Source organism: Anopheles darlingi, chromosome 3 (genome assembly GCF_943734745.1).
Source record: "Anopheles darlingi chromosome 3, idAnoDarlMG_H_01, whole genome shotgun sequence".
Lineage (NCBI taxonomy): Eukaryota > Metazoa > Arthropoda > Insecta > Diptera > Culicidae > Anopheles > Anopheles darlingi.
The window spans coordinates 44,998,439-45,024,892 of NC_064875.1; the positions used below are offsets into that span (position 1 = coordinate 44,998,439).

The 26,454-nt window shown below is 48.7% G+C and overlaps 4 protein-coding genes across 6 annotated transcripts in view; 2 read left to right on the plus strand and 2 right to left on the minus strand.

Moving 5' to 3' along the window:
- The window catches only part of LOC125954609 (potassium voltage-gated channel protein Shal), a 55,591-nt gene extending 53,896 nt beyond the window's left edge, over positions 1–1,695 (plus strand). For all 3 annotated transcript variants that reach the window (XR_007469047.1, XM_049685063.1, XM_049685062.1), the window contains one exon: positions 1–1,695. This exon is cut by the window's left edge and continues 4,949 nt beyond it. The gene's annotated coding sequence lies outside the window, so the exon portion shown is untranslated.
- A 419-nt stretch (positions 1,696–2,114) lies between these two features.
- LOC125954627 (insulin-like growth factor-binding protein complex acid labile subunit) lies at positions 2,115–3,548 on the minus strand. The gene is made up of 2 exons (XM_049685086.1): positions 3,494–3,548; positions 2,115–3,420 (listed from the first exon to the last, which is right to left on the minus strand). Exons 1-2 carry the CDS (start codon positions 3,520–3,522, stop codon positions 2,196–2,198), a joined length of 1,254 nt encoding a protein of 417 aa, XP_049541043.1. The 5' UTR covers positions 3,523–3,548; the 3' UTR covers positions 2,115–2,195.
- Positions 3,549–9,752: 6,204 nt separating this feature from the next.
- Positions 9,753–26,454, plus strand: part of LOC125954637 (BTB/POZ domain-containing protein Tiwaz) — a 44,034-nt gene continuing 27,332 nt past the window's right edge. Inside the window, exon 1 of the mRNA XM_049685102.1 lies at positions 9,753–10,181. The gene's annotated coding sequence lies outside the window, so the exon portion shown is untranslated. The remainder of the gene's footprint in view (positions 10,182–26,454) is intronic.
- LOC125954600 (insulin-like growth factor-binding protein complex acid labile subunit) lies at positions 10,999–13,125 on the minus strand. The gene is made up of 2 exons (XM_049685044.1): positions 12,973–13,125; positions 10,999–12,898 (listed from the first exon to the last, which is right to left on the minus strand). Exons 1-2 carry the CDS (start codon positions 13,122–13,124, stop codon positions 11,149–11,151), a joined length of 1,902 nt encoding a protein of 633 aa, XP_049541001.1. The 5' UTR covers position 13,125; the 3' UTR covers positions 10,999–11,148.

A 26,454-nucleotide genomic window follows, 5' to 3' on the forward strand; every position in this document is an offset into this window, starting at 1 on the left:
TCATCATGATTTCAGCTTCATGATCCTCCCGGACTTTCCACGAACCCATTCACAACATCCTTCCACACACAACAACAAAAAACATACATCCTACCCATAACGTGCGTGTGTGTATGTGTGTGTGTGGGTCTGTGTGTGGTAGCCAGTCAGCCAGATCAGTCTCGCTAGGTAAGTCAGGTTTAGAATTGATTGGTATCGTAGATCGTAAGAATCAACATGCACATGCATGCATGCGCCCGGACAAGGGGCCCGGCTGCAGCATAATAATAAACTAGGCAACAAAAAAGAAAACAAACAAACCCGAGCGTAGATAGAATGTTTTAACCGGTAGTAAAATTGTAATACCAGCAGCAGAAAAGCAAAACAGAGAAGAATGAATCAAGATCAAGGGGAAATAGCAAAGCAAAAAAAAAAAGGAATCCAATGCAAATGAAAGAATAGAAAAGGAGCGAAAAGAGAGGGGATAGAGGGGAGGGGGGGGGGATTAACAAATTTCCATCACCACCACAGCTCACAATCTCGATGGTAGACAGCATAAGCAAAACAGCGAAAACCGAAACCGAAACCACTAATGAAACAAAAAAGGCTAATAGCGCTGGCCGATAATTGATAATGATCCCTCACAATCCCTCACGTCCTCAACCCGTGGAACAGTGGAACTGCTCCATACACCGCAACCCTTCCCAGTCCCCCCCCCCTCCCAAAACGGTGAAAAATTCCCATAACTTGTCGCAAAAGTTTTGTACCGAAGCAGCGAGCAAGTAAGAGGATGTGAGATAAGTGAGCATTCAGACGGCAAGAAATGTAGCACACCAACCAACCAACCATCCAAGCAACCTAACCTAGAACATTAAGTTCCCAACGCAACCAACCAAGCAACCAACCAGCCAGCAAGGCAGCGCAACCTATTATCGGTCGGTAATGGCGCACGAGTAAAACGAATTTACCTATGACCGGCATGTGACATGCTTACCTACTCTATTCGGTTACCGGAACCGTGGCCCTGCTCTAGTGTTAACCATTACTACCACCATCCACTAGTTCCTCCTTATCCCGTTTGAAACATCTCATGCTACGGAGCCACTTTGATGAGAGAAGAACCTTCAAACCGTCATTGAAGCTCCTTGCAAAAAGGAGAACGATCGCGCACGGTGTGCCGATCATTTGCTTGCCACTCCATCGGTGCACGGTCCCCCTTCTAACCTCTTGTCTCTTCGTTCATCCTCGTGACAGTGTGTGTATGTGCATGTGCGTGTGTTTGAACCGCGTTTGCGTCGTCGTCCTCTTTTCAAAAGATATTTCCTCTTCCGATCGCGTTGCGTTCTGCGTTATCATCTGCGGATGAACATTTTGTAAATAGTAATTTTAATAATAACGCCTGACCTGCCCACAAAAGCATCATACCTAACTCCCCTACCCCTTTACCCTTTCACTTGCACTCACTCTTCTCCTCTCCCTCACCCCCTCCCCCCTCTTTTCTCTTTCATCCCCTTTCATCGATCCTTCTGCTCTCCTCCTGCCCATTTCGGAATCGGAAGGCATGCCATTCGCTGGAAAGCAACAAAAAACCTTCATGTACATATTCTGTTTTGAATAGACCAATGAAATGAATATATAAATAAATATATATTATATACATTGACAGATTCTTAGGATAAAAGTGAACGCGGTGTGTATCGAAGTTGAAAGGGATAATAAAGTGTTGTATTCTGAAAAAAAAAAACAAACCATTTTCCTTCATTCCTTATCCCGTCGGTAGTTAAAATGTTGTACTATCCAATTTCGTGCTTGTTAGGCTCCCTGTTAAGCTGCCTGCTATGCTCCTTTTGCTACCAAAGGACCAAACGGTGCCAGAGATCTCGAATAATCGTCAAGAAATGTGTTACACCAAATAAGTTGACAGCTGAAGGAGATGGAGCAGCGCAGTTGATGACAAAATGGAATAATGTGATGGTTTTAACGAGCAGCATTACTTATTAACTTATACATTATGACATTTTTCGTATAAATCACCGAAAACGACCGGAAAGATTCTTTAATAGGTACGATACAAATCGACGGATGCTTTATTTATGAAATATCCGCGAGACATTCCGTTCGTATCACTCACATGTTTAATTCTTTTTTAGTTCATCCGTAATGCTTTCATTTGCCACAATCCTCAATGCTTTAATTCAATGCTTCGAGCGCCTTCTTCAGCGAATGTTGTGCTCCTTGCAGCACAATTCCGTGAGCAACGTGTAGCCCGGTTTGCATGAGAAATCATGCCCTAGAGTAGCACTGAAGTCGATCACCTGGAGCAGCTGACGCAGGTTTGCACAATCCCAGTCATTGTGAGTCAACCAAATTTCCTTTATGCTGTTGTTGGCCGATAGCTTCAGCGTCTTGATGCTATTGTTTTGCAGGTAAAGCTTTTGAACTTTATCAAACAACGCACTATTACGCTCGACGGACGTCAACTGATTGTTAGACAAATCCAATACTCGAAGCTGCTCCAGTGATACCTTCGTTAGATCGAAGGTTACCAGTCGATTATTTTTCAGCAATAGCGTTTTCAGTTTGGTTTGAGCTGGAAAATGCTCGGAAACGACATCCGTGAGTTCGTTGTTCCTCAAATCGAGGGTTTTTAGTTCGGGAAACTTAGCTACCCAGGAGATATCGGTCAGTTTGTTGTGCGATAGGTAGAGTTCTTTCAGTCGTTTGTTTTCTCCTTTCGACAAGACGCGATTGATCCGATTGTTGGATGCATACAGATGTTTCAACTTTGTCGGAATCTTCACTTCCGTCAGCCTGTTGTAGCTCACATTCACCATGACCGCCTCGGGGATAAGGCTCAGGTCAAAGTGTTCGATGTTGTTACTAGAGGCATAGACGTACCCGAGTTCGGGTGCATTCGCGAAGGTATTGTCCTCTATGCGTGTAAGCCGATTGTTCATGATCGAAATGGAATATAGATTCGATGCCGATGGGAACAATCCCGCCGGGAATTGTAACAGACCGTTTCCATCTAGGTCTAGCAAAAATAGCGACTGCAACCCACTAAAAACACCCGGTTCCAGCTGGCTAATGTTGTTGAAGTTAAGATATAGCTGCTCCAACTGTTGAGCCTGATCGAACGCTCCTTGTTCTATCGTATTCAGTTGCAGATGCTCCATCTTGAGCACTGTAGCGTTTGGAAATGCGGATAACAACACTTTGGGCAATTTGAAGATGGTTGAGTTCTGGAACACTAACGAAGTAATGTTTTCCGAACGTATATCGGCGGCAAAGAACTCCGTCGTCACGATCTCGTATTCACCGATCTGAACGTTTGCAAAAACACACTCGTAACCTGCGTTCTCTTTGCTGTAGTAACACATTTTGGTTAACGGAGCACTTGGCGCTGTCCAACCAACGTAGAGCTGGCTGGCCAAGAACAAGCTACGAAGAAAATCCGAAAAGGACTCTATGTTAGGAGGCTGATAGGTTGCAGTAGGTCGAACCACCAACGTACCTCACTATAAGCACTCTATATTTGAACATGATTACCACAGCAGGACCGCTTTGTCTGAGCTCCAACATAAAACTGATCTTGAAACGGGGACAGATGATCGCCCTTCACGACTCGGTTTGGAACTTGACACTGATAATGTGCCAGGGATGAAGGCATTGGTCTAATTAAAGTTCCCTTGACACCGCCCCCGGTGAGTATTCTACGTTTGCTGATAATCAACCGTCTGGAGGAACAGTCTTTATCAGCCTAGAGCACACAGCTGTGCGGAATGATTGCGTAACACTAGATTTCATGGTCAAAAAAATACACGGTGATAGGAGTTGAATCCACGGAACATTTCGAACAGTCATACATCGTCTGCATCGAGACGCTGTCTGAGATGCTCTCAGCATAATGTTTGCGTCGAAGTTTACGCTTAGAAAAAAGAATGCTGATTGCTAATCAAAGTGTGCCTGGTACTATCATTACGTTGCATGGGGCGTGTATTCTGAGACCAAACAACATAAACATAATACATAATTTTCTCTCTTATCAGGGCGTCAACCAATGTCAGCCAGTCCGTAAGTCTGGTGCTTCTTGAAACATTTACTTCATTATTAGAAATAGACACTAATGTGTATTTGATTGAGCCTCTACATTCACATCCTCTGATCGTCTCAAATATTACAACATCCATCGGTACAATTATTTACAACCACGGTGGATTTAAAATTCAATCACCGTTACGCCACTCCGTACAGCCGTCTTACAGTCACGGATCGGCTTTTCATAATGCAGCGTTTCCCGCGGGCGTTGTGTGCGCTTCGCAAATTCATTTGTAATCGTACGCCTCACACAAAATTAAAGATTGAGACCATGTATCGCAAATATCACGATCTCTTCCAGCTACTCACAACCCTCTGCGTGCGTAATATTGGGCACATTGCCGGCACTGCTTTCGGTAAAGTCCTTTTGGAGCTTTTTTTGCCCTCCGTATCCTCCAGTAAGCGTACGTAGCAATGCAATGAAGCAGCAGCAGCAGCATTACGCGTGGTATTCATAATTCGCGAATCGAAAACTCCACTCACCGTTGGGCCGTTGGGCCAATGTTGAATTAGCGGCACATATTTAATACTTCATACTTCATACAGCTTCCACCCCGGGGGCTCGAGCTAACATAATGTAATATCGCACCGGCCTCCATTTTGATGTGATTTGCCAAATGAAATTTTCCAAAATCCCGTGACGGTACGCACCATTCGTCGTCGGCGTCGTCGTCGTCGTTGGCGGTGGCGATGGAGCTTATGCATCGGGCAATGAGCGCAGGATTTGGATTGGTTGGTGGCATGTGTGGTGGGTGAATTTAATAAAAGAAAAAAAAAAGAACCTCAGCCAGCAGCCCAGCCCGCGCAGGAAAATGTGTAAATCATGCTGGGTAACGGAGCTAATCCTTCACGTGTTTTGGTGTTTGGTGGGGGAGTTTAACGCATACGCGCTAATGATACATCCACACAAGAGATAGACCCTCAGGGGCCTCAGCGTGGTTCGTTGGCAAGTAATTCAGTTAAGTGGAAAGCCAGTTTTCGGGGGAACTAGGCTAATGCATATTCAGTTATTCAGGCAGCCCTGCAACTGCATTTACAAGTAGTGAAAACCATTTTCGCAAAATTGAAACTGTTCACTGACCTTATTTAGAAGGCGAACATTGCAAATCAGATAACTTACAAACGAATAGACTAATGGAGTATTAATATTACGAGGGTGAATCTAATATAAACGAGACTTTTCGTCCTACGGTCACAACAATGATCAAGATAGAACGTTTCTGCTTTTTTGTTGTTTGGTTGGTTTGTCAGGAATAGGAAAAGTTGTATCACTACAGGACAATTAATGCGATTGATTCTTTTAATGTTTTAAGTGAGGTCCGACTTGCATATCACCGCAAAAGATGGAATCTATTGATAGTGGAAGAAGAACTTCTTCATAACAAAACACTTGCAGCCATTACTAGGGAAAAATATGAGCAAATGAGATAGGAAAAATTTTAAGACCTTCTTTACAGTCCTGACCTGTCACCCTATGACTTTCATGTGTTTTGACTCTCTCAAGAAAATTTTGAGAGACAAAAGATTCAACGATGATGCTGATGATAACACCTTATTTGCGCATTTGATGATAACACCTTTGGCTCATGACTCGTCGAGTCGTTTGGTCGAGACTCATGTCAAACCATTATGCCTTGGACGCGCACCTGCATCGTATAGGGATTGTTAGCTCCAACGTTTGTAGCTGTGGTAGCGGGTTCAGAGACTTGGACCATCTTCTATGGGCCTGTCCTGAACTCAATGCTACCAGGCCCTCTCTGCTAACAACCGTAAGGTCGATGGGTAGATCAGATACGACTCCTGTCCGCGACATCCTGGCTGCTCGGGACATCCCTTTCCTATCCGTTATCTTCCAGTTTGCCAACGATAACGAGATTGTCCCCTGAATCCCCCTCCCTTGCATGTTCTGTATAAATGTTGTAATTAGATTTCATGTACATAGATCTCTGTATTAGTTCTGTATTATGTATATTAGATATTAGATTTATGTAATAATGCCAGGCTGCAGAAGACCGACGCTCGCCCAAGAGGCTTGCGTTGGGAAATCAACGGCGGGCTCTTCCAAGGAAGAGCCCCCAACAAAATAAGCCCTCTCTTCCTTTAATAACGTTCTAGCCCACAAATAAGAGGCAGGAGGAGAGAGGAGCAGCAGAAGCCACGAAGAAACGCGCCACGCCACGAAGAAACGCGCCACGCCACGAAGAAATGCGCGATGGCGATTATACCACGTCCAACGTAATCCTTCGCAACGGACGACGACAGACTGTCGAACTCCACAATCTGTGGCGGACCACAAAGGATCCAAACCCAAATCCACCAAACCAAACACAACCGAGCAAGCCCGGGATATGGCGATGGGTAGTGAAGGAAATGTCCTACCCCAATTTTTGTTATTAACTGTTAATAAACATACGGCTCGCCCGTCATTATATATGTTAAAAAAAAACCTTTGGCTTCAAACACGACGAACATCTTTCTACGAGCAATGAATGAAAAAGTTGCCTATTCGCTCGGAAAAATGTGTTTCGGAATCAGGAGATTATACAAAAAATTAAAAAATAAAACCATTGAAATAAAACTAAATTTGCTAAAAAAAGTCTCGTTTATATTTGAATCACCGTCGTATCTCATACCAACACACAATTCCGTCTTCCGCAGTACACAACGCTCTGGCTGCACAAGCAACAGGTGGTTTCCTTTCGGTTTAACGCCTTCTTACGCCGTAGATTCGCAGAAATAGTGCGATGGCGTTACAGATCAAATCCTTCCCACTTGAACGCTTCCAGGTTCTGCTGCTTTCTTGTTTCAAAGGGAGAGGCTTCCACAAAATCGCACGTTAGGTGCAATTATAGTAGCACAAATTCATTTCCTGTTCGCCTGCACCCAAATGGAGTCTTACAGCTCTTCAGCTGGAGCGCAAAGCCACTCGGCCGATGTCGATAAACAACGCACCGAACCCGCGAGCTAAGAATTGGTTTAGCCTGTTCCAGCATCCTACCCCATCTTCCTGCGATGCCGCGTTCCGAAGATTTTAATCTGGAAAAGAAATAATCGAAATCCGGAACCGGAACACTACTTCTGAGTCGCGTTACTCCAGCGACAGCGGCAAATGGAGCTCCTGGTGGAGCATAACTCGATGCAGACACACACACACATACATCATGTGTGCATGTGGTATGCCCTGAGGTCACCTGGGTTGAAGCCCAGCCGCACACACACACACACACATACCGCGTGGCACGGAACCACAGGGCACAAAGAATAAGTTTTCCTTCGTTCGCTCGCTCGCTCGCCCTGGAGGCATTCCGGGCACAAGAACAAGCAGCAGGTTCCGCAGAGGAGGGGGTTTAGGTGCTTCTCTCGTCCTCTCCCACCCCCTCCTCTTCTTCGAGGCTCCGATGGCCGCCGATACGCTGCCGCTTGACTTGACAACTCAAACACACAACCCAACGACGATGACGACGACGACGACGACGACGACGACGATGATGACGATGAGGCGAACGGCCTCCGGCGCGTGCCAGCATACTCCGGATGATCACGATGACGATGATGATGATGATGATGGTGATGATGATGTGCCGTATCCGTACCGCCAGTTCTAAAGCATGAAGCGCCTGAAAACAAGCAAGTCCCATGCACATACACACCGCACCGCATCGCACCGAGAGCGAAGTGCCTGAGGCGGTCACCGGAGCCAAGGCTCTGCTCGGCCTCGGTGCTTTACCGTGTGCGCGCGCTCTGTGGCCACCACCACCACCAGCACCACCGAAAGCACCACCGGTGCGATACCCGGGAGTGAAGGAATATATTTTATACTTATATATTTATTTTACAATTGCCCGAGGATTCGCAGCAAGCGATGACGATGAATTTCCCACTCTCCCGACCCGACGTGGCTCTGATCGTGGCCGACGTGGCCGTCCGGACGCCAGCCGCAGGCCGCAGTGAAGAGCTCGCGATATGCCAAGCGCCAAGCGCGGACTTTTGTGCGCCCGGAGGCAACAAACCCTCCTCATTCGGTGGTCGCTCCGGAAACTTGAAACTCCCATTCCCATGCACACACAGACACACGTACACACACAATTCCGCCAAAGGAGACGAAGAGAGAGAAAGAGAGAGGGCGAGGGAGGTGCAGAGGAATATAATATACGACCCCTAGAGGCCCGGAGGCCATCATACCGCCCGGGGCTATGGCGGCAGCAGCGCCGAACTGCCAACAAACCTGCTGCTGGCCGCTACCCCTGGCCCCTCGGGGGCTCCGAACCGAGCTCGGTGCTCGCTCAATGCCCCGGGGCGGGCCAGTTTTGGTTTGGAACGAACGAACGAACGAACGAACGAGTTCGCTCCGGTGGTTGACGGTAAACGAATGGAAGGACAGATGGATGGATGGGTGGATGGATGGCGAGAGCGGTGATTCAGATCCGAGATGCATGGCGCACGGCAGCAGTTGCCCGGGAGAAGCCGGTCGGAACAGTTCAGTGCCAGTCTTCGGAATCGGTTCCATTAGTGAGCGAATGAGGCGCCCACGTTGTTTGTTGTCGTGTTGTTGTATAGTGTGATGATTAGTTTCGTTTAATGTTCGGTGGACTTGCCGAGAATAAGGCCGAGAGATGAGGTATTAAATGAATTTCATCCTCTGTAACACGGTCTTTGCTGTGCAACACTGTGACCGCTTTGAAGTGCATCAAATACTGCGAACACGTGTTCGAAATACGCGAGTTCTATTGTGGTCCGATTGTTCTATGTGGATGTGCCATAGCCGCGGGGATTTACCGCGAAAAGACGAACAAAACGTGTGACGCGAACGCGTGGAGCGGACGAAAACACGAACCCACCCGAGGGAAGAACCGTTTCCGTGGATTGCGCGCAACCGATTTGTGAACCGGTTTCCCGTGGGGTGTGCGGTTTATGTCTCGGCTTAGCGGTCGTTGCGTTACACCTTCTCGAGGGTGCGTTGCTCCTTCCGTTTGGATGTTGGATTTACGGTATTTCTTCTTTTCAGTTAAGAGGAATTAATGCAGTATTTTGTTAGTTTTCGTAACTTTATTTGCTTAATTTTTTTATGAAGGTATAATGTCTCAATGAATAGGGTATAAAATGTGGATCAACTTGAAGAAATCTGACAAAGATATACTCGTTTGAAAAAGTTGTGACAAAGTCTTTATGTTTCATGTGCTGTTCACTAAAAAAATTCTAATAATTATCACCAAAACTCCTCAGAAATGGTTTTTTTTGTCCCAAATTAGCGTAAGCATCCTGTTAAAACCTACTGATTTACTTGATTTCTACGAGTTGTAGGGTTAATGAGTATTTAAAGAAGACTTAAAAAAGGAATAATTCTCACTATTTCTGGATATCAAAAAGGCATAAAATTTCCTCCAGTGATTAGTAGTTATAAAAGAGTTTTCAAATTGTTGTTTCAACAGCAAACATGATCGCTACAGTTTGTAAATACTTCACGTAATCATCATCCTCGTCAGTGAAATCAATTTAACTGCTTGTTAACTGCAACGCAACGGATGTTCACAGTGGACGCAGTAACGCATCCATTGTGCCTGCGTGTCTCCGGTAAGGTGGTGGATGTCCTTGCTAAACACCGGCGGTGCAACCGAAAACACCGGCGAGCCCCCGACTCGGTCGGTCGCGTGCGTTCAAGGAGCGGAGTTCAAATTTCGTCGTTCAACAACAAACACGGCGTCCTCTCGTCGTCGTCGTCGTTGTCGTTCCGGTCCGGCGCAAGAAGAGACATCGCGTGACGTGGTTTACTGTTGGTGTTGCTGCTACTACTGCTGCCCAGTGCTTTCCGGCGACTTTGAATAACAACAGAACAACCAAAAAGGGAAACAAAACTGTTGCTGCTATTTCTCTCGTGGTGTGGCCTGTGTGTGCTAGTGCGTGTTCATAGTGCGTGCGTGTCTGTGCCCGCGGGGTGTTGAAGGACGATCGTGGTCGATTACTTTTGGGCGGATAAGCGGTACCAAGGGGCCGAGTGCCGCCACCACCGAAGCCACCATTTTCCCGTTCGACATATTTCACCTGTACTCCGCCGATCTGGAGCAACGGAGCAGTGCCCTCGGCCTGGAGGCCAACTGCTTGAAAAGGTAGGCCCTCAATTTACTCATGAAATGGGTGGCGAGAAAGAGAGAGACAGGAGGTGACAGGTGGGAGTCACATAATTAACGAACCTCGCCCTCGCCCTCGCCGATTAACAATGTGTCCCAGTGTCCAGTCCCATCGCGTAGGCATATCCTGTCCTGTTGTCGTCGTCCTCCTCATCCTCTTTCAATTTCAATCCACACCAACCGGCAACAACCGGGCACCGGGCGGCCACTTGCCAAATGTGAATTCCTTGCGGCCATTCCCAAACTGGCCAAGAGATGACATGGAATGGATTCGCGAAAAACTCTCCGCTCCGCTTGCACGTCCCCGGCGGAGACCTCCAGCTAATTATAATTGTATGACAATAATGACTATCGACAGATTAATTTTACGAGCGGAAATCATTTATTTATCAGCCGGACGACAACCAGCCGCGCGCCGGTGGCATCGAGGCCGGCATCGAGGTCGGACTTTTTTTTTTTTTTGGTTTTCCCTTTTTGGTCCGTAATGATAACGTGGAAAAATTGGAAAAACCTCACGCAAACCTGGGAGCGGACATCCTGGACATTGGAATCGTCCTCTGGCGGCCGGTTAAACGGTGGCTTTTTGGGGGTGTCTTCTGGGGGTTGGTTGAAATTATTATAATTAACCCTCCGCGCACATAATGATGCTGATAATGTTTAATGAAACATCGCGGGGGGCGTGTGTCTGAAAAGCAATTTTTGGGCGTTTTTTTCCCCAATTTTCCACGCTACTTGAGCTTCAGATTTTCCGTTCACAGAACAACACACACACGGAAATCAGCAGTTCACGTTCGAGTACAATGTCTAAGGCATTAAGTATTTTATTGCAAGTTACTCTTATCTATACTATTAACTTTAAGTAATCTTTAACTATTAACTTTAAGAAGTAATAAAGTCAGCAAAAAAAAAGTGTTTCAAACTGTCCCCTGGAGGCCTCTGAAGCACCTCAGAAGTCTCCATGCAGTTGAGTTTCGATCGAGTCACCCTGTTGCCGCCGGAAGATGATCATTCGATCGACGGCCCGGCGTACGTTCGCATTATGCTGCACCCACAGCAAGAAACCGACATTAATAATCAGAATGGCGGACAGAATGAGCAGTATAAAGATTTGGACACTATAAGCGTGCAGTGTGGCATCACCTGCGGCCACCGTTGCCCGTTGATCGATCCGTTCGAATCGTTCCAACGTGGTCCGGTTCAGTTGCTGCATCAACGCCAGTAGTCGTGCTGTGGAGTCATCAGCGTCTCCCACGGAAGACACGGTTGTTGATTGAGTCTGCTGCGGTTGCTGCTGCTGCTGCTGATCCTGCACAGAATCCCCGTCGTCGATCGACGAGTGCACGATCGGTTGAAAGACGGGCAACCGGGCGGCCGGTGAGCTCTGGCAGTAGATACCGCGCACGTTCGGCAGATGCAGCACGGTACCGTACGGTTTCGAGGGTTCGATGCTGATGTTGTGCCGCTTGCAGTACCGCATCAGCTGTATCAGGTACGAGCAGTTCCAGTGATTAGCGAACAGTCCGAGATGGCGCAGTACCGGCAGCAGTTCGTACAGCTGCCCATAGTCAAGGCTAGTCAGCGCATTACCATCGAGGTACAGCTGCTGCAGTCCGGTTGCCGCCGTCAGCACACTCAGCTCGAACCGCTCGAGCCGGTTAAAGGACAGATCGAGCCAAACAAGACGCTGTTGCTGTGAAAACAGACCATGTTCAAGGTGCGTCTGGTTGGTGGCCTCTAGATTGAGCACGACCAGGTTCGGCAGCGACAGAAACGTGGTCAGCGGTAAATCACCGAGCGGATTAAACGACACATCGAGCGTGGTCAGCCGTGAAAGGTCGGTGACGTTTACGAGATTCGTTAACCGATTAAATGAAACATTCAAATGCTGCACCGTGCACGGTTCATCCGGTTGCATGCGCAACAACACACTCACATTGTTCGCCGACAGATCGATCAGGTGCGTGATCAGCGGTATCGCGAACCGTTGCAGCGCGTTCGCTCGCAACCGAAGCACCTCCGTCGGTTCCGCCGTCATCACACGGTTGCTGTCGAATTCCTGTAACCGATTGTAGCTCAGATCGAGCGTCGCTAGGAAATTGTTCCGCAGCGTACCATCGGCAAGCTGCGTCAGCCGATTGTGATGCAGGAACAGCGTCTTGAGCTTCGTTAGCAACGCGAACACATCCGTCGGCAACGATTCCAGCTGGTTGTAGCTAAGATCGAGCTCGTTCAACTCCAGTACATCACTAAGCGATTGATCTTTCAACTCTTTGAGACGATTTCGTGACACATTCAATGACTGCAGCCTTTCCGCACCCCCGAACACGAACGCACCGATACTGGTGAGGCCGTTCCCGGCCAGCGTTAGCCGCTGCAGTTGCTTGGCGTGCTCGAACGTATACCTGGGCAGATGCTCAATGCCCGACTCCACAAAGCTGATCTCCTGCAGCTCGGGAAAGGTGGAGAACAAGGCTCGCGGTACCTCGGTGAGGTTCGATTGGAAGAACTCGATCCGATGCGGTCGCGGATACTCGGACAGGAAGTCGACATCGGCCGCAAAGTGTGCGATCGTCACGTTGAACAGCGCACAGTAGCGCACATTGTAGTGTTCGCGCTCGAAGTGATCGCACTGATAGATGATGGCCCGCGTTGTCGTGACCACTAGTGTCAGCAACAGTATCGTTCTCATTGGGAAACTACGTCAAGGAACAGGAGAACGGATTTATAGACGACACAGTATGATGGACAGACACCTCGACGCCGGACTTACCTGGACAACAAATGCATTGCAAGTCCGGTCCGGTGTTGCTCTGGGTAACGATCTGGCTTAGTGCACTTTGATTCCTTACCGACGCTGCACGTTGCTCGACGTTGACTAACTAACTGGCCCGGCACTAGCACTAGGAGGAAGCGTGAACCCATCGCGATCGTTGCAAATGTCGAGCGACAAAGCGCATTACACACTATCATCCGGGTGCCCTCCTATAGGCGCCGTGTTATCACTGTGCAGTGCTGAGAAGTGCAGCATTTTGCATCCCGGAACGCGGAAGCCGGCACCACTATCCCCCCCCCCCCCCCCCTATCGGGGCCATCCTACCTAGGGGCATCGTCCATCAGACGTGTGGTGTGATTGTGTTTTGCGATCAGCTGCGATCCGTCTTCGACGTCGTCGTCGTCGTCGTCGTCGTCGAGCCACTATCACTGTAGTGCGGGTGCTCTGCGAAGGGTGACATTGAAATAAAGTAAAGAGTCAAATCGGGGTGAGGGAAGGGTGCTATAAGAGGGGGCAGGATGCGATAAGAAGTTTGTGCTGGATTGTGCAACGAACGAGGGCGCATCTCGAGACTGTCTAGAGTGTTCCAGACAGACAACGATGGAACCCGTTCTGCCTTTTTTAGATAGTGCGAGTGTGTGTTTGTGTGTTGTCGGTGGATCGCTAGTCGTTGATAGGTGGCGTCCCTTTTTGGTGTCCAGATTCTGATGCCAATGTTTACAGTTGAGATAATGAGATCCTACATTTTGCTCCTAGAAACTTGTACACATTGTAGCGGATCATCCCCCGGAGGGAGGTGTTGCATCGTCGCATCGTCATAGAGCGGCATATTTATAGCGAACCCCTTTTGCTGCATTTCCCCTACTCCTTTCCCTGGCATCGGATCTTCGTCTTGCAAAGCCCCCTTCCCGGGAGCAGAACGACAAAAAAAAAACACAGCCACAGCGGTTCTGCTGGCTGGAGAATGTTTTTCTTTCCTTTTTTTTATCCCGCGCCTTTTCCCGTGTCCCGTACCCTCCGTGAATCCGTGCCCTCCGGCGGTGAACCATTTGCATCGAATCCGCATCCGACGGGATCTAGGACTGGAGACGCGAGAAGACGACAAATGGTGTGTCCAGTCCCGTGCCCGAGGACGAGGACTTGTTTTCCTTTGCCCGATTTGCCGGTACGCCGATGATCTGTCCGTCGTCGTCGTCGTCGTCGTCGCAAACGTGGCCGCGGCTCGCGTTATCCTTGCCCGGAAGCGACGACCGTCCAGGCAGCGAGCGATCGATTTGAGTGTTCCAGCAGCGAGCGAGAAGAGTTGATGTTCCACCGTTGCTATGCTCTGTTTATGCTCTCTGCGTTTCGTTCGTCTTCTGGCTTCTATCAAGACCCCCCTCCGGGGACAGAGGGCCGAAAACCGAAAACATTCTTCCGCTTGTCTCCGTCTCCCTTCTCCTCTCACTCAGCTCTTCATTTTCGCTTCGATTTCCAACCGGTCCGGTCCGTTCGTCTTCCCGGAGGGCTTCCTCTGCGTTGTGCTTGAAGCTGTTTCGATTTCGCGATCCTTCGGTTCGTGGTTTCGCGCCGCGCGCCGAACAAACACTCGATTCGGTGTACGATTCGATTAGCGAAGGAGGTAGGATTGACGCTTCTGATGATGATGGTCATGATGATGATGGTGTTAAGTGGCGATTAGCACCTTGGCTCGTGCCCCAAAAATGTGTTCGTTCTTCTAATCAATCTTTTCGCTTATTAGAGCGATCGCGTGTGCGTGTGTGTGAGAGAGGAGTTGCAACTAATTGAAACAACTGTTAAGGAAGGAGAAGGACATGTAGAAGGACACAGCAAAAGGATCCTCTCTCTGTTTCGTACACACACACACACGCATCATATACCCTGTTTCAATCCTTACTTTCGGCATAACTGTGATGCCGAACAGGCAGAGGCCAAGCCTCCCCCTTCTCATCCCTTCAACACCTCCCAAAATGAAGAGGAGAAAATTCGCGAACTTGCGCCTGCATTCCGTGGACTCGTTCGGTTTTTTTTGTTTTCGCATTTTGGGCCGCTCGCGATGCCCGGAAGGCTCTCGAAGGCGAAGGCCCCCTTTTTGGATCGGATGGGTAAAACCGGGCAGCAGGAAACCGGGCTGTTTGGCGGGTACTGAACAGGCCAGGCCAGGACAGGGCCCGCTGGCACTGAGAAGACGACTCCTTTTCCTCGTCTCACTCTCTCTTCCTCGATTGCGTTTTGAGTTGGTTTCGGATGTCGGATGGAAAGCTGCGGGCTAACGGCCGCACCGAACAGAAGAAAGAGCCTCCAGAGTTCCGAACAATCACACACACACGTACACAAGGATAATGGTGCATGGAGTTCACGAAGCAAGGAGTTCGTTTCCTGTTTGGAGCCCTTTTTTTTTTGGGAGGCCTCGAGTGACGGAGAAGGATGGATAAGTTTTCCATTTTTTTACCATCCCTCTTCTCTCTCTCTCTCTGTTGCTTTGAGGGATGGATTCCTAATTTTTCTGGCCTCTCACTCACTCGGTATGCCGAGGCCTGGCGTACTCGCCCTTCGGTGGTGATGATGAGGCCGCTTGCAACGACCGTTGCCTGGGTTCACTGGGGAAGGTGGGAAAGAAGAAACCGGAGGAGACGCCTCGGCCTCGGCCTCGGCCTCAGTTCCGGAGTGGCCGCCGGGCACACGCCAGCCAGCCAGCACACGGCCAGCGAATTCCGTCGCTCGACGCTCGCCGCTCGTTGTCAAATGGTGCAGTATGTTTCGAGGATCGAGAACCGACCGACCTCCCACCGCCCCGAGGGCACCTTACCGGCAATTGTGAGCGCGGGACCATCGTGGTCCTTGGCCGCCACGGAATGCCGGTGTCTCCATGCCGGTGCTGGCCACCGACGCCCCGAAGGGATAAACGAAAAATGCAAGAGAAGCACAGCGAGCAGCGACGGCAGCAGAAACAACAAAGCAGGCGACGAAGAAAAAAAAAAGAACAAGGAGAAGGAGAAGAAGAAGACGGAACGAAATGTGGCCCCAAACATGCGCATCGCGGAGCCCCGCGGACGACCACGCGGCCACAGGCGATCGCTTTGGTGGAAGGTAGAAGGAGCTGCGGACGGAGATTGGTTCGGTGCGGGCCCCACCTTCGTCAGGCAGCAACCGGCCGGCTTCCAGGGCGCTCGACGCCGCTCGTTTCTTGCAGCCTTCTTCCAACCGCCGGAATGCCGGAACGCGACACAACCGCATGGCGGGGGTTCTGAAGGTGCAGCACCAAGGAGGGGGTACCGCTGAGCTTGGGAGGGGACACGATGGCCCTGCGGCTAGAACTCCTTTTTGTTGCTCCATTTTTTTCCCTCCCTCCTCACATTTCGGGACCTTCCATTCCACGGGGTGCAAGGACAGGGTGTTCTGCGGGGTGTGTGTGTGTGTGTGTGCACTCGCTGGCGGCTGTGTTAACTACGGAGCCATTTTATGGTGCGCGCGGCCATTTCTTGGCCAAGCCATTCAGTCGCGACTTTTTTGCGCAAAAAAAATTACCTTTTATTACGCGACATTAACATATCATTGACAACTGGTTTGTTGGTTGAGTTGAGTTGAGTTGCGGTTTTTTACTTCACGTAATTATAACATTTCACCGGACAGCTTCATTAGAGCTGCACCGATCGGGGGGTTGTTGGCACTTTTCGGGTTTCGGGAAAAGTGAACCTTGCAGATCAGTGTGCGTACACCAAATGCTTATTATTGGCTAATGATACACTTTTTTTTGGAGGACCTTTTATTGTTTTTTGTGCGCGTTAGTTCAGTTTTGAAGCGAATTGAAGATTGTGTCGTCGTTCGCACGCTCGGCGATGTTTCTTCGTATGTTTAAGGGGCATATTTCTTTTTCCAGGGTTCGTTATTAACTGATTCTTGTTTGCATTTGATTCTCGCTTTCGTTTGTGTCATTAGTTATCCTTGCTCTCCATTGTTTGTGTCCCTTTGTTCTTTGTTCAGCTTTAACTAAACTTTCATTGACTTTGAAAGCCCATTGAACGCCTTGTAATATTCATTTTTGCTTTGCACTGATACATGCATGTAAAATGTTTCTGCAAAAGTCTTTGACAAAAAGTAAAATTTGATCATTTCATTGCCTTATGAAAGCCTGAACACAATTTGGACGGAATATTTCCAATCGGACTGCAGAAAGCTCAGATCGTTTGATTTAATGTTTACTTCATTGATACACACGAAAGCAAGAAACATGAAAATCTCATTCTGACCGTCCTAAACGGTCAATGTTGCATTAGCGCTATATACCAGGGAGGATTATTTCTGGACAAGTGAAACATTGCAGTGCGATGAAATGCCGCTTTTGGAGGCGAAAAGTAGCAGAAAGTACTGAGTTTATGTACTGGAACCGTTCGGCTCAATATTGCATCATGTTCTGCAATTTGTTTCAATCTGTTTGGTGCACTAAGTGTATGTTGTACAAAACGGTTGTAACAATTCACCACCTTTCTTTGTTTACTAATAGTTTTGCATCGTTTAGTACTATTTTTCCATCTTTTCTGCTCATATCCTTTCACCATTTTTATCACACTTATCTTTTCGTAGTTCTTTCTTCCGTTATTCTCTTTTATCCGTTCTGTCAACATCTCATTTTTGCTCTCTTTTCCCAAAACCAACTTTACTATCGCACATAACTTTCTCACATGGTTCGGTAGTGAACGGAACAACGCTGTCGTACTGCCATCGTTACGCACTCCATGTCCAACCAGACCCTTTACAATGTGGACAAATCCTAGGATCCAACCTGGTCCACCACCTCCGGACCAGACAACAAATCGTACGCTTGGGCACTTCCCGCACCGGCAAATGAGCCGCTTACACGACAATTCATTATTACATTAAAAAGCCCTTCTACGGAGATGTAAACATCTTTAAAGCATCGTAAACGTTGACCAGCCCTAGCGGTCACGGGGTGTGTGTGTGTGTGTTTGTGTGTGTGTGTGTGTGTGTGTGTGCGCTCGCTTTCGTGTTAATGACGCTCACTGACGCCAGTGTCCCGTTGCCACGGCGGTGGATTTGACGGACTCGCGTTCGCGAATGCTCACCGTTTTACCGCGAAATGGACCGGGGCACGGACCACGTGGACTTTGGGCATCGCGACCCCGCGAAAAGGCGCCGCGCCCGAATACCCGCGAGTACTCCGGGACATCGTGGCCGTTGTGTTGTGTCCGCGCGCGCGCGCTTTGTGCCCGAGGCTATAGGGAGGCCAGTCCCAGGCCCAGAGATTGCATGTTTTACATATCAAAATCGGCCCCGGAGGCAGAATGCCGGTCTGGCCAGGCAGGCAGGTTGTGGCAGTGGTCGACGACGACGACGATGAACGCCATTCCGGTGTGGTGTGCCTTCGGGGCACTTCTTCACTGCGACTGCAGATACGGTGGAGTGACCGTAGCAGCAGAAGGAGCAGCAGCTGTAGTGGTGCCTTTACAAAATCGTCAAGCTAATCAGGCTGGCAGCTAAGTGAGCGGAAAGTAAGCGCGAACGCGTGAGGCTGAAGGACCGCGGGGCGCAATGCCATGCCAGGCCCGACTCGATGCGCCAAACCGGGGCTAAACGATTACGATCGGAGCCACGCACGCAGACGCGCTACTCCACAGTCATCATCATCGTCGTCGTCGTGGTCGTCGTGGTCGTCGTGGTCGTGGAAGGAGCAAACAAATCATTTGCCGGGTATCGGCAGAGTACGCTGGAGGGTCGCCGGAGGCCGCCAGTCTATAAGGTGTACCAAACCACACTCCTCGCCATACCCTGCATGCTCTTTTTAGCGACGACGACGGAAAGAGAGCGAAATGCGCGCGTTATTGGTGCACCTTGTCTCGAGCATTGCAATTAGCGCGGTGCGCGGCTGGCACTGCAACTGTATGACGCTCCGCTCCGGGTTCGCGGATTCGCGGAGTCGTGGCGGATCGCCAGATGCTCCTTACCATGCGCGAACAGGCCGGGGACAACAAGCGCGAATGGAGTGGTTTTCTTGGTGCTTTCGCTGCAAACAACCATCCAGCATCATAACTCTCCGACCGGCTCTTTACACTACCGCACAAACCACAAACACTGGATCGCGAACCCGGGAACCACGGGACACGGGAACCGCAATTAAAAAGTAATTAAGACATCTGCCTGACTTAATTACAAAGTAGTAACAATCGAGCTGCTGGTCCGATGGTTTTATTGGTTTATGTCGAGTCCGCCACGGATTGCATTTCTGCAGCTCGTTAGACGACTCGTTGGGCCGGAGCATCACAGGAGGACAACGAAGAAGAGGGAGGGGACACAAGGCTAGAGATAGTGCGAATGAGAAGCGTACGCGCATCCGGACCCACCGGTTAACGGTTTAATTAGCTTCGACCACGTTTATGAGGGGAACGGGGAAAGCTCATTCGGTTATGCTTTCGCCAGGATAACAGGAATTATTCCGGTGTCTTCAACCTGCTTCTTCTTCTTCTTCTTGCGGGCATTCATTCATAACACTCCCGCTACGCGTCCCGCGTGCTATTTACGATTGTAGAACGTGGCGTGGGGCCAGATGGTAAAATGTGGGATGCAAGTGGATGCACCTGGCCGTGTCGTGTCGTGTAGTACACCGTACAGCATGATCATCACTCTCCGAGATAAGAGGCATAAAATAGAGGAGAAAATAAATGAGTTATGTAACTTGAGACAGCGTCACACTTCTACGTACTTGGTAAGCGGGACTGGCGTTCGTAAATACTCAGTGCAATGAATTGTAAGATGGCATCGAAAGCCTTTCGGAGTGAAATGCTCAGCGAATCGCAACCCCTTTTTAGGTGTATTTGGTTGTCATAAAGTGTTTCCAGTTTGAATTACAGTTAGTGTTCTAAAGCAATAATATTCGAAAGTACCATATTTCGAGTACGGAATCTGCAAGTTATGAAAGCTGGAAAATGGTTCTTGAATATTTTGCTGTATGAAAAAAAATGTTCAAAAATTTGGGGCATTTTGACCTGCAAATCCGTAATTGTTTTGAAAAATTTTCCTGTAAACATCTCCCTATACAAATTCATTTTTAAAAAGTATTAACAAATATAATTGAAAAGTTGTGGGAAAATGAAATGTTCCAAATTTCAAAAGGATCATGACGCTGCGAGGGACACTGACGCTGAATAGAGTAAGGTGGGGCAAAAGTTCGGGTTTAGTAGATTGTCATTTTTAAAAAATAAATGAAATAAAGTTACAATTTAAAAAAAAAGCACAGAATTATTCATTTACATGAATTACAATTTACATTACATGTTTATCTTGCTACTGTAAAATTACCAGCTCGATCAAATGACAATTTGTTTGGTTAAAATCAATAATCAATCAAGTAATTCACGAAGTAATGTGTATAGTTTCTGTGTTTTTGCAATTTAAGTAGTTCAACGATTCACAGCAACAGTTTTTTGCGTTTATTGGATGGATTATGCCCCACTCGAACTTTTGTCCCACTATACTCTACCACAACTTGAGGAATAACTGTTAAAAGACAGTTTTATGTTTTAAGAATACCATTTTGAGACAGATAATTCAAAGAAATTGAATAAATACAACCCACAACCTCCTATTTTTACCCTAGCAATTAGTTCGCACTTTTGCCCCACGATAAAAACGAAATTTTGTCCCACTAGGAACATTTCTGAAAAAGTGTAAATTGCAAAACTTTCCGTTTGCATTCCAGTATAAGAATAATTCAGAATCTGTGTTAATTTTGTGTTTTCGTCGCTTATGAAGGATTGATGTAGGAAATGTCCACGAGGCGTGATACTGTTTCCGAAAACTCATAAAATTAGATCGAAATCGCAAAAATTATAAGTTATCGCATTTCTCTAACATTTGTAATCCAAACGAAAAACAAAAACACGTATGATGAGGTGATTTCAAGACCTTTCACACGAGTATAGTGTCGAATCGGTGGAGCTGTCTTCTAGAAAACCCTAATTCGAACTTTTGCCCCACCTTACTCTAACGTTGGTTTCGAACAAACCGCTTCATCATTCAAAAACACATGTTACAAAATAAAATATTTATGCCACCATTCACTGACGCGACACTCTCTATCATAAAGATGTTTATGCACTTGCTGGAGCATCTTTCCTGGCTATTTTATTAAGCAAAATTATTATTTGATAAAAATGTCACCACTAGAAGCGAGCACTTAAATAAATTAACGCCAATGCAGTATTACAAATAAGGTATCTTGATCTAAACACATAATATCAACTATAGACATATAATTATCATTCGAGCTTCCTGTTCATCTACTATTAAACATATTTAATAACTAACTGTTCTAAACATACCATCAAATGTTTACGAACGAATGAAAGTTCATTGATTTCCAGTGACAAGTAAAACTGAAACATAAAACCCGAATTTCGAGAGGAAAATCAAAACACATTTCTGTATTTTTGCTCTTGTGAATTGGAAAGAAATTGATCCCATTTCGATTTCAACTTCCAAACTGTTGACGCGTATCCAGGATTTCACCCGACCCTCCTTCTCCTTCTCCAGCGTTCCATTTTGGCGTTCAATTAACGAAATTCGGTGCAGAATTTTCACGAAAAACCCAAACCCCGCTCACACACACAGACACACAAACACACACATCAACATGGAATTGCATTTTGTTCGCAGCTGGGTTAGTGTCTGATCGTGCGCACACAACACGCGTGCGTAGCTAAAGCGAGCACTAGTCCCGGAGAAAACCAAACCCAAGCCCCAAATCCCGGAACCCGAATTTGCACTTTCCGGGTGTGTGGTTTTCCGCGGTGGTCCAGGGAAGGTTGGGAAGGTTGGAAGCGTACCAGCAGCGCTCTGCTGCATATGCCAAATCAAACACTCCAAAACCGGGCCCGGTGCACCGGAGTGGTCGATCCGGGATCCGGAATCCGGGGCCAGGGGTGGTGTGCGTAATCGTTCATTTATGGAAAAACATTTTGCGAAAACCGAAACCCCGGCCAATAATTATTTCTACTCCAGCGGACAGGCCATCCCAGGCCCGGCCCGTCCCGGCCATAAATCGAATAAAATTTTGATATCCGTACGCTGGCCGCGCGTTCGGTGAAGTGGAAAAACGTGGAGACCAAACCGGGTGATCGGCAGTGCAATGGCATTCGAAATTCACACTTCATTGTGCAGCGGTCCCTGGGACCAACCGATAACTAACCGAGTCCCGGCCCCTGGAATGCGTATTTGGATGCTGTTTGTGATGTTGATTTGCCGCATTCGGTGCAACAGTAGCAGCAGCAGCAGCAGCAGTTGCGTTGGTGTGCAGTTCACTGCACCTTTCAGTTCGTTTGATGTAGCAAAGCTGCGGTATTACTAGGAGGGGGGCGAGGGTCGATAGAGTAGTACTGGATGGTAGCTTTCGATAGACCAATCGGCCGTCAAAATCAGGCAACATTCAGACAGTTCGATTGAACTATTTCCCCTTTTGAAAACTGAAATGCGTGGCTTTGGAACTATTTTGAGGTGAGATAGTCGGAGTACAGGTGTAATGGTTGGCTTATCATCTCTCTCTCTCTCTCTCATAAGTTAACGGTTAGTGAGTCCTCAAGGACCCATAAAATTCTTTCTTGATGCCTCTCATAAGATGCAGTTTTGTGCCTAGAGAATAAATATAGCATCTTGTACCTGATACTATTACCTCGCAAGTTGTTTGTTGCCCTCTCCTCTCAAATTGACGTTCTACCAGACTCCTTAGCCAACTCTGATGCGTTGCTGTGGAGTAACTTTGTGCCGTTTGTACCGGCATAAATAAACAGCATCTTTTCGGGGCCTTGCTGGCTGACTTAAATCGGAAAACTTTTCCACCGACCTCCACCCTCCCCGGGGGTACATAAATCCTCTCGACCTCTCGACACTCCGGGGCTCCGGGACGGCAATATCAGTTCCATCATCTCGAGGCAAAAGTTGTGGCCGCCTTGTGGTGGTAGTAGTAGTAGTTGTAGCAGGCCGGTATCCGGTAGCGAAATGTGGTGGCCTTAGTGGACGGTGTTGATGCAACCAGGATGCAGCGTGTGCTATCGAACCGAACGAATCGAAGCTTCCTTTCAGCGCCGATGCCGTGCGCTTAGCGAGCGAACTGCTTGCTGCTTTCCCGCTTGGTTGGTACCTTGGCCACGAAGGTCTGGTTTATCATCAGCATCATCAGCATCATCTCGCTGTTCGATCGAGGTTGATGAGCGAAGTGGTCTGCATCTGTAGCTGCTACAGCGCGCCCTTCTTCCCCTTGATTTCGCTGAGAAAGAAAGAGCTTTGATTACGGGAAATCGAAGGAAACCGAACCGGTCTCGTCCCTCGACGCCTCCGGTCACCGTGATTGCACTCGAGAAGCATAGGGCTGATAGGCTGATGATGATAGGCGCCTCGATAGGAAAACCGGGGTATCGGGTACCTTCTGGGCTTGTCGGGCTTTGAAGATCGCACCAACGGGATACGGGATGCGTTCCCTCGAGGCCCTGTAACGCATAATCGTCAATATTAGTCCGGCGAGCAGTCCATAGTGCATCGTGCATCGTGGGGTTTGGTGAAATTCTTATGATATTCCACCTCATTACGCGTGCCTTTCACCGCGTGCGAACGGGCTTCTAATCTCCGTTCCAGCATCCATCGCTCGGTTTGAATCGCGCCTGAACCTTCCGTTGGCCGTCCATTTTCCGGCCGGTTGCATCGATGCTTCGTTCTGATGCTCAATGGCGCGGCTGCTCGCATACAGGAGGATGAAAGGATGCTTTGGTCGTTTTGGGCTTCAGGAAGGGGGAAGTATCTTCCACGTCGGTAATTTAATCCACGCTTCTCCACTCCCCAAGGAACCGTGGAACCGGGTGCTGATTGAATGAAACAGCCATTCAAGCGAGCATAATGCTTCAGTTGCACGCCATAAACAACGCAACGGTAGCAGCAGCAGCACCAGCCTCCTAGGATAGGACAAAGAAGGAGAAAGATAAAAGACAAAAAATAAAACCGGGAAAACTCGCACCAGCAAACCAGCAGCAGGAGGACGCCATTCATTCAGAGGGATCCCTTTACACACTCACACATACACGGATACACACACACTTACCGCGTACACTGGCTGGAACGCTGGTTGCTGTTTAATTATCAACAGTTCATAAATTATGCCACGCCGGAGAACCACCGTGCGAGCATCGTGCGACAAGTCCTTCGCGACACAACGCCACCCGTCGAGCAACAGGTTGATGTGCAGGGACGCACTGGCCTGACCACCACCACCACCGACGCTCCCGGTATCCCGGCTATCCGTCCGTACGATCTCGCCAAAAGGGAGGCGGCGCGCAAAGAACGTGAGAAAACGGGAGGGAAAAACGACACCAAAACGGACGAACACCAAAGGGAGGTCCGGGGGTTTGGGGCGCCCCCTCCCGGTTACTCTCGCCCTTCGCCGGTTTCCGTTCTCGAAGCTCATCAATTTGGCGCCGGACGCCGGGCCGGACACGCAACAGGTGTGTGTGTCGTCGGAAGTCGCTCCCTCTTTTTGCGCTTGCGACCCGACGATGACGATGGTGATGATGATGATGATGATGATGGTGGTGGTGCTGGGCATGTGGTGATGCCCTTTTTCTTCTTCCTTTTCTCGATACCGACCCGTTTCTGATGGTTGAAAGGGGGGAGGGAGAATGTGTTTTTGGAATGAAACGCCAACAAACCGTTGCACAGCGATAAATGTCCTTCATTGGAACTCATTTCTTTCTCATTAAAGAAAGCTCTCTGTCCTTAATGTGAGCGTGTTTTGTGGAGACATTACACATCCACATTAACGTGCAAGCAGTGCAAGTAACCTATTAAAATCCAGTCCATTACAGGCTCTGAAATCGATTATCGCCATCGGTAGTAGATAAGTACAGAAGGTAAACAAACAAACGGGACGCATGAGTGACCGTTGCGAGGGAATCAAATGACAGATCGCATCAAAGGCACCCTAACCTAAAAATCGTGCACCGTACACTGGTTGCAACCATAACTGGAACCTTTACCGGAAACATGCCTCGAAAAAGGGCCCCAGTTTGTGTCCGGTTTGAAGCGGTAAAACTGAGATTGCACGTCCGTTGATAAGCAACTCGCATGGCACGCTGTCCCATTTCCGGAGAGCAAGCAAGTTAACGGTGTCAAAGCGAACCACACTTCCGGCACACCGTAGCATCCTGCAGCCGGAGCTGAATTTATAATAAATCAAAAACGGATTTTTCTCTCGCAACAGCAGCCGAAACCGGACCGGAGGGCGATAATGGTGATAGACAGCCAGACCGACGCGATACGTCCTCGGCAAAATGAGTCCCCCGGGGCGGGCTAGAATGTCAGCTCACCGCAGCCGGGATCGGTTTTGATTGAAATATTATTGCAAAACATTAGCCCGCGGTAACCGTGCAGCCACCGTGGTGACCGTTATCCGGAGTGAATTTCATTGCGAAGCATCGATATCTGAACGGACCACGGTAACGGTTGCATTGATAAGGAACACACACGCAGGCACCATTATATTGTGTGCTGTTGATGATTGCAGAGCAGCAGTCTCCACTGATGTTTTGTGCCGCCGCTGCCGCCGGCCGAACGGGGTCCTATTTTGATCTTAATCAACCACACTCACCACTACACCGGTACGGTGCATTCGCACCAGAGGGACACACGACAACGACGAGGACGACGACCGGTATCAAGGGGCGGGTTTTATTTTATTTTCCACAAATTTTGGCTGCCACTCGCTACTGCCGATAAGACCCCCGTTGTGAGGTGATCGACATCGAGACCGTGTGTACGGAGTGGATTGATGGAGACCACCACCAGCAGCAGCAGAGGCAGCCGGAACGGTAGGCGCGGGATCGAGTGCCCGACACACTCGATACTCCGGCGGCATCATGGGAGACAACCAGAGCACCATCGGGCGAGGGGCCTCGTCCTCGCCGACACGTGAGGCTAAATTATACGTAAATATAAATCTACGTCGATGCCAGAACCTGATAATGTATGGTATATTCACATTTTATCGGCCTCCGGGCACTCACTTTGAACCGGCGGCTGCTGCTAGCGCTGATGCTGGTACTCGTACTGGTACTGGTGCTGGTGCTGCTGCTGCTCCGGTGTCTGCGGCCGAGGGCCCACGGGTTTAATTGCATCTCTTTTCATTTCATATATTATTATTTTATGGTTAGAAGGTTTTTGTCCACCGCGCCCGTGTGCACCTCCACCCGGCCCGTTCGCGTTGGAGAACCGATGGTGGCCGGAGGCGATTCGTTTGAAACGAGGACCGAGCGAGCGACCGAGGACTGGTCGACTCACCTGTGTGTGTGTGCGCGCGCGCGCCAGTGTGTGTTTGTTTGCAATTGCGCACGGTGCTGTGCCATGGTAGACCTGGTGTGTGCTCAGCAGGCCACGTCTCCCCGGTACCTCCCGGCTTACTGCGATTCGCACTGATGCGCATAACCA

What these genes read in the sequence shown, in the direction of transcription:
- LOC125954627 (XM_049685086.1), bottom strand. Translation starts at nt 3,522, where the DNA reads ATGTTCAAATATAGAGTGCTTATAGTGAG. An exon ending in TATAGAGTGCTTATAGTGAG is followed by an intron (nt 3,421 to 3,493) that starts GTACGTTGGTGG and finishes TTTTCTTCGTAG; the next exon opens with CTTGTTCTTGGCCAGCCAGC.
- LOC125954600 (XM_049685044.1), bottom strand. Translation starts at nt 13,124, where the DNA reads ATGGGTTCACGCTTCCTCCTAGTGCTAGTGCCGGGCCAGTTAGTTAGT. An exon ending in GCAATGCATTTGTTGTCCAG is followed by an intron (nt 12,899 to 12,972) that starts GTAAGTCCGGCG and finishes TCCTTGACGTAG; the next exon opens with TTTCCCAATGAGAACGATAC.